This window comes from Drosophila hydei, unplaced genomic scaffold (assembly GCF_003285905.1).
Source record: "Drosophila hydei strain 15085-1641.00,03,60 unplaced genomic scaffold, DhydRS2 tig00008119-arrow-pilon, whole genome shotgun sequence".
Lineage (NCBI taxonomy): Eukaryota > Metazoa > Arthropoda > Insecta > Diptera > Drosophilidae > Drosophila > Drosophila hydei.
The window spans coordinates 8,196,701-8,208,730 of NW_022045830.1; the positions used below are offsets into that span (position 1 = coordinate 8,196,701).

At 41.4% G+C, this 12,030-nt stretch overlaps 1 protein-coding gene across 6 annotated transcripts in view; it reads right to left on the reverse strand.

Moving 5' to 3' along the window:
• Positions 1 to 6,019: 6,019 nt before the first annotated feature.
• LOC111598493 overlaps positions 6,020 to 12,030 on the reverse strand; it is a 28,750-nt gene continuing 22,739 nt past the window's right edge. For 4 of the 6 annotated variants that reach the window (XM_023313782.2, XM_023313755.2, XM_023313774.2 and 1 more), the window contains exons 6-12: positions 10,566 to 10,748; positions 10,361 to 10,504; positions 10,044 to 10,304; positions 9,222 to 9,593; positions 8,169 to 8,509; positions 6,538 to 6,730; positions 6,020 to 6,351 (exon numbers count right to left, since the gene is read on the reverse strand). In XM_023313782.2, the coding sequence (XP_023169550.2) occupies positions 6,041 to 6,351; positions 6,538 to 6,730; positions 8,169 to 8,509; positions 9,222 to 9,593; positions 10,044 to 10,304; positions 10,361 to 10,504; positions 10,566 to 10,748 (1,805 nt within the window). In that variant the 3' untranslated portion in view covers positions 6,020 to 6,040. Of the gene's footprint in view, positions 6,352 to 6,537; positions 6,731 to 7,614; positions 8,102 to 8,168; positions 8,510 to 9,221; positions 9,594 to 10,043; positions 10,305 to 10,360; positions 10,505 to 10,565; positions 10,749 to 12,030 lie in introns of those variants that run through there. The other 2 variants (XM_023313790.2, XM_023313800.2) reach the window with 2 other exon arrangements.

A 12,030-nucleotide genomic window follows, 5' to 3' on the forward strand; every position in this document is an offset into this window, starting at 1 on the left:
GCTTCCAATTCGAAATGTATCTATCGTATCTTTTAATATTGGCGCCTGACTCAATTGGCGTTTGCAGACAAGTGTCAGATGGCATTGGCTTTAAGGCGTTACGCCTTTTGATGGTTTGCGGGCTTAAGCAGTAAACTGTTTAGCTTTGATGGCTGCGAACGCACTCGAATCCGGAATAGAAATGATTGGCATAACGAAGCTCAAGCAGCTGCGTCTGTAATAAGTTAAAGAGCATTTACCAACAGACACGCCAGGCTTGGCCCATCTGTGGCTCACACACACACACACACCCACATTCATACAGATAACAGCATTACCTCGCCAATTCTCAGGCGAGGCTGCTGCGCGGGGCATGACTCAGGCAATGGCGAAAGTTTCAGCATAAGGCCATCACGGGCTGCATAAATTCCATAAGGACACCGTCAAGCGTTTCACGCGTCCACCCCGTCCGGCACGTCCTCACGGCCTATTCGCCGATGCCGGTGCTTAGGCGTCGTAAAATAGTTGAAATATTTGAGAAACTTTTTCTGACTTAATGAGGGCTTAAATAGCTTGCATATATGCAATTGTTGGCGCTCAGTTTTTGAAAGCCGCCGCTAATGCCTATTAATATAAATTGCTCTCAATGCAAAAGAGTTAAAGGATGAAATCAAAATCGTGTGGTTTCCTTACCAAGTTAAGGAACGCTTAAAGCCAGCACATTCTGCTAAACCTTCAACTTTTTTTTAACCACTTTATCGTGCATAGGAATAATACATTTTTTTTGCTATAGCATTTAACGGGTTGATGTTCCTGTTTGCGCTTAGAGCTCAGACTTACAAATGAAATAAATGAAACTTTTCAGGCGAACTAACACAAATTGGTAGCAAAAAGTGATTGGCGAACAGGAGCTGTACAGAAAATGCGGACAAGCTGCCGTGTACAAATACGTGAAAAGGAAAGATGAAATTCTCGTTGCTGGAAAATGTTCCATTAATTTTTACATACAATGACCTGAATCAGCGTTTTTGGTGGCTCGTCTCCTGCTCATGGTCCTGGCTCTGGCGCTGGCAACGTCGTGGGCGTGAACAGGGATAGCAGCGGTAGTGACTTCGCCAATTACTGTGGGCTGAGCGGGCTGCAGACGTGAGTGCGGGCAGCGCTTGGCTCCCAATGAATTGGGACTCAGGTGGGAGTTTGCGCATTCGGATTCGCTATTGCAGCACAGCATGCAATGTGCTGGTGCTGAAGCTGAAAAGCGTCGTTGGGAACGTGCAGAGAATCTAAAACAATTTGTAAAAAAAACGTATATATAAGGGAACTGTGGGCAGCAACAGGAACGTGCAGGATGCTTCAAATTAAATAAATTATAACGCACCGATGATGATATACCCTTGGCGGCGCTTAACACATACAACAGTTCATATCGAATGCGTTTTGATTGACCTACCAAATGAATTATTCATGTGCATCAATGTTAAACTTTTCGTTTTGCCACCTCATTCTGAAATTAGTCAAGTCTGGCCATGTTCAACTCCTTTTACAACAAACATAATGGCATAGCTGAGGTGCATTATGCTGCCCTATAGATGAATAAGCCGACCTGTCAGTCGCTTACAATTTCGCTAGCCTTTCATTTGCAGCAGCAGCAGACCAAAACAAGGCAAAACCAACTAAATTACGTATATACTGTATATATATGTATTATGTTGGTATATCTGGTGTTGTTTGACCAAGCAGCATAGGTCAAGGGTCGGACTACATGATGAAGCCTTCATTTCCACACATTACGGTATTTAAACTAATTTAATTATATAACTCTTTGTGCATAAATTAAAAAACTGTCTGTATCTTGCGCTCTAAGCTGTTTTGGCCATCTGAAAATCAATAACGAAACAGTTAATTATGTAACAAAATTATTTTGAAACTGTATATGCTGTTAGCATGCCATGAAATGAGTTTCACGCGTTTTATTTGTAGTTTAATATTATTTTACGTAATTTCGAAATATGAGCAGTAATTCAATATTCACTAAATATGTTATCGTCATTAATGAAATGTTCTACAATTTCATTGAGTAGTTATAAATTCTCTGCATCGCATTTGTGATGAAAGTGCTCGCCTTGTGCTGTTTGCTTTACATGTGCTGCCACATTCATTGACTCGCTTTCCTATAATTAGTGAAGCCTGCAAGAACTTTCATATTTTGAACGTTTACAGAACCAATTTGAACAGCAAACATTGCTATGAGTACACATATGTGTTGGCTCCATTGAGAGAGCAAGTTGGAAACCAAATGCTTTAACGCATTTTTGGTTTTTCATTTACGGATTTAACAGGACGCGAAATATTTTGGCAAATCATTGTATATGACCAATGGGTGGTCCACACCCACTGAGCCGCGTGGTTATTTCGCAAATATACTTACTTGCATACATGTTTGCAGGAGCGTAGCTATGCGATTTACCGTTTCAAATATTGATCAAAAAATGTTTTCATATCCGTCCACAGCACACAGAGAAAAACTATATATTTTAAGCTATCTTTCATTAGCCAGATATAAGGCAGAGTAGCACTTTTTTACGGACTTATCTATTTGTTTAAAAAGAAATATATGTAAAGCACCATAAAGTCGACTTTTATTTGGCATTTAATATTTGCCGAACAAAGGCATATCCGCATGAAATCAATACGCTTTGAAAGCAATAATAAATTCAATTTTTTTTTTTCATTTACCCCTATAACATGTCCTTGCTACGCCTCTGAATGTGTCTGTATCTGTGTACATGTGTATAAAAATATGTATAGATATATCAGTTGTTGTTGATGTTGTTGCTGTTGTGGGCGCTGTTATTGCTGGCCATTCAAATCTTGTTTTATGGTTTTGTCAGCATTTAAACAGCGAATTCATTAAATTGTTGCATAAAACCAGCATACGCCCCGTTGTTCGTTAAATAAAACCCCGAACATCTACAAAATAGACAAAACATAACATATATTTACGCCAGGCTCCAATTTCGAAGAGAAAGAGAAAGAGAGAGAGGGAGTGAGAGAAAAAATAACAAGCTCGAGCTACAAACATAGATTGCATGTAATTTAAGAGACTTGATTATAAGGACTTCTATGTTTTTCAATTCTAGCTTATAATTATTGTTGTTTTTAGGCAATGGCGTTTCATTAGGTGTTTTATTGTTCCCTTCGCTCCAGTCGCAGCAGGAATTTATTGCTAAGTGCTTGTGGCTATTTAACGTTTTTAATTGAAAAACTTTTGTTTTTGTTGTTGGCGACTGGTGCCAGCCTCCAAGGGAATCTCCTTCTAGCTTCTGTTCGTGATTCACAGTTCGCGGAAAGATAGCTTGGTCACTGCTGGTTACGGTAGTCCAAATTGCTGCGGCTGTCAGCGACAACTATTTGCAGCCACTTATCATAATTAGCCCTGTGCTAGCGCTGCAAATGGTGAAGTTTTCCCTCAACATACTTACAAGCATCGTCCACTTGCGCCACAGAGCCATTAACAACTTATTGCCAATAGGTGGTTGGGCGGCTGGGCGGTCGAATGGGTGGGTCGGCGTCATTACCCTTAGCTTTGGCTCGGCCGCTGCCAACAAAGAAAATGCTCGTGAATACATTTTCATAACGAGAGCAGTCAGTCACTCAGCATACTTATTGTTTGGTCGAGCTGCTTCATCATTATGGACAGACATAATCAATTGCAGTCCATTAGACTTCAGACGAGCCAGACACGAAAGGAACTCTTATTTCGTATTATTATTCGTCATGAAGTATATCTGAGTCCACATTTTGTTGTCCCACTCAGAGTGTATAAAAGCCAATTGCTGCCTCAGATAAAATTATGTATGGGCCCAGCACGAGCCAGGGCGAACGTCCCCAAACGGTTGCACTAATTAAAAATCAAGATATATTTTGTTGTAGTTCAACAATGGGACTTTACATATATGTACATATGTATAAGACAGCAACAGCTCAGTGCTCTCCGACAGTTCTTAGGGCATCATAATTTGTTTTCTTTTTTCGATTTGCTACGCCCTCTAGCTAGTAGTTCAGCAGTAACTTCTTTACCACATTTTGAGGTTCAAGCTGTGTTTCATTAAATTTTTTATTCTGTAAAGAGTCAAAGTATTTTCAGATTGGCCACGCCCCGAGTAGGTGTAACCAAAACAACACTTTATCTATTGAGAGCAACAATATGCTTTACAAACAGCACGGAAATACTCACATTTGCCAATCACATTTCAAGGATTCTATTTTCGCATTGAGTTCGAGTGTTTCCGTTTCCTGCAGCGCATACTCACCATATCGAGAACACAGTTAATTTATTTAATAATAATACGTATATTCGTTTATTACCCTGTTTCATATCTTAACCCCAAAAATTATAAACGATCGATAACAAAATTGTTCACAATTGCTTTCAATTTGTTTTCTTTAAGAACTGAATAATCCCATTTGGTTTATTAAACAATATTTGTTCTGGTCTTATGCTGAGCATATCTAAGATAGTGTTTAGCTCTTGCTTTATTTGTATATAAACAATAAATTAAATTGGCTTTGGACTGAATGGGAAACATTTTCATCTCCAATGCAAAGAGACGCAGATATTTGCGTCTTTTTGGCGCTCTGGTTGCTCTGCTTGCTTGTGTGGGTTTAACAATCTCTAAAGTTTTCTCAACTATTTATTTTTGTATGTGTTACGATTCACTATGAACGATTATATTTAACATTGATAGCACATTCAATATGTGAACGGATATTTTTAGTAATTGATGTATTTATTGTGCACTTGTATTTAAGCACATAATTATCTAGAAAATCAGCTTTGGTCTTTGAAACCTGACGCTCGATTCAATTTGCCAAATACACGTGTAGCGGCTCTCACGGATCTCAAAGATGCTTCGTAGCCTTGTATTGTTATATGGATAAAAAGTAACAGAATTAGGTAACCTCTTCAGCGGATCAATGAATCAAATCAATTTGGTTAGCATTTCTTAGTTACAAGTGTTTCCTCCTCATCATCTTACTGCTCTTGTACTCTTGTCATTCTATTGCACTGACTTATTAGAGCTTAACTATTCAGATTGTAGAATTCGTATATTGAATTACTGTTGTAATGTTTCCTAATTCGGAACTTTGAATACATTAGATATACAAATTTTTAGTATTTTTTTCTTTCTTTATAATTTACCATTTTTGGTTTTAAGGCAAATAAAATTAATCTCATGCTTGATGTAAACCTCATGCTCTTAAGACTAGAAATTCATGAAAGATGAGTATCATATATATATATATTTATATTTATAAACTGTATTATTCTAAGTATACCAATGTATTTGAGAGACTTCAATATACGTTTTGTTCAATGGCATTAAAATTTATACTAAATATGTTGAATTTTCTAGATGCATTAAAACAATTGGAAATTCTCGATTGCAGTACGTGACGAGTACGTATCGAGTATCCATGCCTATCCTAGTCCATTGAAGGTAATTTGATTTGGTTATGATTACAGGATAGCCTCTGAACTTCTTCCTTTATGATTAATCGCAGAAATATGCTTAAATTGTAAGTCAAATGTTACTAACTTGAATTGGAAAACAGAGCGACAATTGAGTCTTTATGCTATTTACAAGTAGAAAAGATCATCGTCCGCTGGTCCTTGGCTCCGTTCAGTTTCAGAGGGACAATTGAAAACGATTGCTGAACTGTGAAACTGATCCTAGAAACATTGACTGCGACCAGACGAAGACATTGGCATGCCGCTGTTACCGGTGGGCGTGGTCGCACGTGTGTCAGTGCCAGAATTCGGCGGTTTCATATTGGCCAATAGAATGGAGGCCGGTCCCGGCGAGGCAGTCACTGTGATTGCTGGTATATCCGTTTTGTTACCATTAGTAGGCGTGCCCGCACGGCTGCCACTGGACTCGGTCACCAAGGGCGAGCCCAAGCCCATAGTCGCAGACATTGGCAGCATGTTAAAGTTCAAGTGTGGCTGCGGCCGTACCGCAATGGCGATGGGCAGTGAAGCCTTGCGGTTAAGCGAGTGTCATCCCAGGAAATACTGTCCGCCGCTCTCAGTGGACAAGCCGCGTGCCAGACTGCGTGGCACTGTGCTATCGTAGTAGACGCCGCTGCCGCTGGTGGAGGCCATCGAGTGCGGCGGCAGCGCCATTCCGCCACCAGTGCCCAGCATCGCCGGCGGTGGTGAGGGCGCACTCATCAGGCCCATGCTGGTTGGTATTAGAGTGCGACGCAGGGTGCCGCCATGCGTGTGTTGATGCCCGGGGACCATGATGGTGCCACTGAGATAAGCTGGCGTTACGCCACCCAAGCTTGAGGGGCCCAGCATGTGAGGACCTGTGAAGCAACAACGGCGTACATATGGATATTATGTGAACGGCGATTACATATTATCACGATATCGTGACAAATTTATATAAAATAAACGAGCATCATTTTCGGATTAATTGAATATATAATTATATATTATACTGAACGTTTTTCATTTTAATATAAATAAGCTTAACGCACTGAGTTACTCACCTATGGTCATTGCTCCACTCACAGCTGGATGGCCCATGCTGGTGTAAATGTTGGGCTGCGTAGGTGGTGCCATCAGCACACTGGTTGCCGTGGACGATGGATGTGGATGTGGATGTGGATGTGAATGTGGTTGAGCGCCTGTTAAGCCAGCGTAGTTACAGTTGGGCGTCGGTGCGTATGTCATGTAGGAGGTCTTTTGTTTGTTTGGCCCATGCCCGACGGTTGCGAATGCCATTTTATGCCGCATGCAGATGAGTTGCCGAGATGTTGACGGCGACGACAAAGGATATGAAAGGGCAGAGCACAGTAAAGTAAAGTTAAGCTGCTGCTCATTTATTCTTGCAATTGAAAATGACGCAGGCCCAGACATGAGATACCCTGCTCACCTGCCCCCATTTCATGTATGTGCAGGAAACGAGCAAATATGTAACTATAGTGGCGCTCACTGCTCTCTGCTTGCTGCTTGCTGCTTTCAGCATTTTAAATCTTTATATTAAATTAATCAGAGGGCACCGTTCATGCTGAGTAAATGTTCTTCAATAAAAATAATTCCTTCAGCTTTATTTGATATTTAACAACTCTAGCTATATATTTCTCCAAAAACTTGCTCATCTTTCCAGCTTATTGCTGCAAGTTGTTTATTGTCCTTTGATTTAAGTTCTCATACTTATAGTTAAGCTTGTGCAAAGTTCTTTCAATCAAACCGACTTAAAAATAATCTACAGGCAGTACAAGAAATCGACGGGTCGGTTTTGTTGCAAACATCTTTGTATTTGCGTTTGTATTTGGTATTTTCATCTTTTATGTGAAAAGTCCCTTAGGCGGCTGTCCAGGCTGTGCAGGCTGTGCAGGTGCAGTAATTTTCATTTTCAACCCTTCAACACAGTCCAACAAACCGTCAGAATGCTTTCGCATTCATGCATATATAGGTATGTGTATATAGTGTATATATATATAGTACTTATGCTTGTATAAGGCGGCAATGGTATTTGTTGCTGCCCAGATCCCATGAAATAAACAACAAAAAGTACAAAAAGTACAAAAATTGTTGCAACGAGCATTCGGAGCAAGGCTACTAACGTTTCTCCCAGCGGAGGTGCCAGTTGAAAGATGAGGGGCTTGGGTGTTGGGGGCTTGGGGCTTGGCAACAAGGCGATTTAAGGACTCCTTGCTTTGTCTGCCCAAAATGGGTTAAATGGCAAGGGAGCTTCCCTGGCGCCCGTTTCCTCTCATTTCCTTTCAACAGAACCACAACAAGCCCGTTGCTTTTGATGCGCCCTCGTTGTCTATTGTTGGCTTAAGCAAGAACAATGAAATTTCCATATTTAGAGATGTTTATTTACCTAAGGTAATGACTACAGGTAATGACCAGGCCACTAGCTCTGGGCTGGAGCTGAACAGAGTCGACTTGAATAGAGTCTAGTAGCACTCATTGCAGCTATTGGAAGGTGATTTAACTAATTACCGTATGCTAAGCTAACTGTAATTGCACTTAGAAGCAGTAGCCCCCTCGACAAAGCTCAGTCGAAGCTTAAACCCCATTTCCACGAATTTCTGCCCAAATCTACATAAGGATTTTCGAAAATCATGGCCATGGCACGCTTTGTTAAGCAATTCCAATTGAAACTCACCTCGTTCCGTGATGATAGACTAGACAATGGCATCGGAGCTGTTAAGTCCACGTCGACATCGATGTCGGAGATGTCGTCACCGAAAGTATCGCCCAGATGGGTTTCACCTGTTGCCATCTGTTGGAAATTGCTGCCGCCTCCTCCACCAGCACCGCCGCTCCCGCCAGTGCCATCGATTGGAGTTTCTGCAAAGTTTTTCGCCACGCCACTGACACTGGAGCTCCTTTTCAAACGGTTGCCCCGTCGCTGAAGGGTGAGTCGTCCGATGACAAGCGTTAGGCATAGCAGAACGCCCGCTGTCACCGATATGATAAGATAGAGGTAAAACTGTTCCTGATGCTCTGCTTGCCAAAGTGAGTGATAAAGGCAAAGAGAGAAAAAAGAAAACCAAAAGTAATGCAAATAAGTTAAATTGAGGCTCGAGGCTGGTATGGATTCCTAATTTCCGCACAGCAACAACAACAACTGAACGTAGCATGTGCATAGTTAGTGTAAGCCTGGCGGAGCAGCATGATGAGTTTTACACTTGGCTGATCTTCAGTGACTTTGTATGCTCGTCAACGCGTTCTCTGCATTTGCGTGGGCGGAAAGTAGTGAGCTAAAGTTTTAATCGGGCGACTTTGTTTATGACTAAAACGAAATCAAAAACTTTACCATGTGGCAAGCAACGAGCTGGGTGCAACGTGCAGCACATGCAACTTTGTGGTGGCTGCCGCAGCCGCAGTCAGAGCCACAACCACAGCCGTAGCCCAAACGCTTTGCTCTCCCTTTGGCTCTGCTGATGACAGCCGCTGAGCTGACAGCCGAGTCGCTCTTTGAGACAAGGAAATGGTAAAGCGGGAAGATGTGTTCCTTGTTTTTTATTCTTTTTTTTTTCGAACATCGTCTGCAGTGTTTCGAGACGTGACATAGCTGTTGTTGTTCTTATAGTCAGCGAACTTGTGGTGCATGTGTGTGTGTGTGGACGAAAACTTCGATTAGTTACACATGAAAGCCTTAACTGTACGAACGACATGCCAGGGATAGTGTAAGAGAACGGGATCTCGAACTCACTTCGAATGTGCAGATAGGTGTGCAGCCAATTTGCCAAGAAACCAACCACTTCGACACGTTCAGTGACGATGTCCTCTTCGGTGCAGTTCAAACCTATTGTACCCCAATCATCCACCATCTGGCACTTGCGGCGATAGAAGAAGTTTCCCTTCTCAAAGTTCGATTCTGTATTGGCAGTCTCGGCATCGATGTCCGAGCCCTCAGTCGCCCACTCAATGCTGCTATCCTCATTATCTTTAATTGGCGCCCCATCGGTGGTTGTGCTAATGTGCTCACTGGCCAGTGTTGTGGTTGTGGCCGACTCAGTTACCAATTGGTTGCTGAATGACATTTTTATGCGGTTTAAGAGTCGCACAGATGCCTGCAGTCGCTCTGCGAAATATGCCAATGGGCGAGCACATATTTTGTGTAGTTTTTTCGTGAAGGCTCTGACGGTCTGGCGAACTCGCATCCATCAAGGGCGAACGCGCATATCCCAGGCGCAACGTCGTCAGCAAACATGATTTGACGTTACTTAACGTTACTATAGATAATGCACGGCTTGGATGGATGCGAGCCGTGCTAGTATATGGCTCAAACGCCAGCAACTCAGCTGGCTAATGAAGACGGATGGGCATGCTCTTAAAATATGTATGCGCCATGCGCCGGGAGGCACTTTGCAGCAACTGAACGACATGGCGCATACCGATACGACAGACTCCATTAAAAAGTGATACGAGTACGCAAAGTGAAATCAAATTATGGATTTATAGTTCGCCCTAGGTACCAATCCCTGCAATCTTTGCCAGTTTCTATATGACCCAACCACTCCCCAACACTTACCCTCTAACGAGCCATCGTTGCGCGATAGTAATGGGGGCAGAAGTGTGCTCGTTGCTTCTTCTCCAACGCTGTTGGTGTCGAAGTCAAAGGAGCGACCCACATTGGCGCCCTGTAGCTTGGGTGCTGGCGGAATGGCCTCAGACTCCTTGTAGAATTGATCCTCGTCATATAGTTCATCTTGGTCCAGGTCTAGATCAGTTTGCTGCGGCTCGTCCGCTTCCGCACCTGTCTCATAACGGTCTTTGAGCACCTTGCGGGGGACTGGGGGAAAGCCGATGTACTGACAGTTCAATTTAAAATTAAACTTAAAGACTTACTGCACGTGTAAACGACTTTCAGATACATGCGCACATCTCCCTTGCAGGGACGGCCAAAGGTGCCAGCATCTGCGGCCACCGAGCAGCGACGACGTCCATGACAGATTTGCATGACAGTCTCGGTGGCATACGAGACAAGGCAGGCTGATAAATAAATATGTGTGAATCAACGGACACATTTATGACTATTACTGCTGCTGCTTACTGGGTTGGCTGTTCTCCTCCCGATTGATCCGCACGGTGCCGGGCGGAGTACCCGGACCGCCGCACTGTACGTTCTCTCGTTCCGTGTGGCCAAAGGACGCACTGTAGATGGCGATACGTGAGTATGGATTGCACATCAGCGGCATGTTGTCATTCTCGCAGGCCAACTTGCTCCGGAATTCGTCTTTATCGAGGAGTAAAAACGCAAAAATGAACAGCGAAAACCATTAAAAATATTCTGCAGATTTTTCACTTGCACAAAAACACGTTTGTGGCGCGGTCATTGGAATTTGCGAACGCGGAGTTGTGCCGGAGGCAGTGATGCGAAAAACGTTTTTATAAATACAGTATATGAATAATTAATATATATAAATAAGGAATTTATTTGTGCCAAAAAAAAAATTGGTTTCATTTTCAACTCACTTTTTTTTGAGTCGAATGACATGTTAACTGATTTGTTGATGCATATGGGACTAATTGCTTACATTTTTGCGTTGCTCGTTTCTATGTTGTTTAATTAATACCAATTTCGCATAACTTGCAACTTAAATTGTCATTTGTAATTTACAATCACTTTAACAATGAAAATAAACAAGAAAAAACCAAATGTTTGCTTTGCAAACACAAACGTTTGTATTACACTTATATTAATTACGCATACGCCACGTTGCATCGAACTTAAGTTGTCAATTTAAATTCACAACAATTTATATAATGAAATCAGAGATGCAAATGTGGTTATTTGGATAATTTAAGCCTAAAGTATTCATTGGCTTGGAAATGTTGGACAGAAGTGACAGAACTCGCATTCATGAAACATTTGACATTACAAATAATTCGTTTTCATAGAATTAATACGAAAAAAGTTAATTCACTTTTCAAGCAACTTTTTTGTGCTGCATTTTCATTTGAATATGCAACAATAAATACATGAAATATATTCCTCACACTTGAAAAAACACAAAATAAATACATATCTTGAAAAAAAGCAAATAAAATAAATTTTTTTCAAAGTACTTTTGAAGTCGATCGAAATCAGTCAAGGGATTAAATTATTCTTGAACTTCTTCCAATTATATAAACTATGAAAAAGCGTTGTTTCCATTGTAAAGCATTCAATTAGTTAATCAATACTTTCTCTTATATATTTCCAAAATTTACAAGTTGTAAATTGTAGTTTCAGGTCAGTGCAATTATTTTTTTATTTTGTATCAAACTTTTATAAAAGTAATTACTCGTATGACATGACGAAATATATCAAATAAAAGTCTAATATCCAATTACTTTGTTTGACTATGTATCCTCAATATCTAAGGGCATTTTTCGAGCATGGATAGTCGACGCATATGTATGTATATGTGCATGTATGTGCTCTCAATTGCACATATGCTCAGTAATTTACCACTACAGACAGACACATACATATAGAGCAACGTCTCACAAAGCAAACTGTTGGAAGTCAGCCA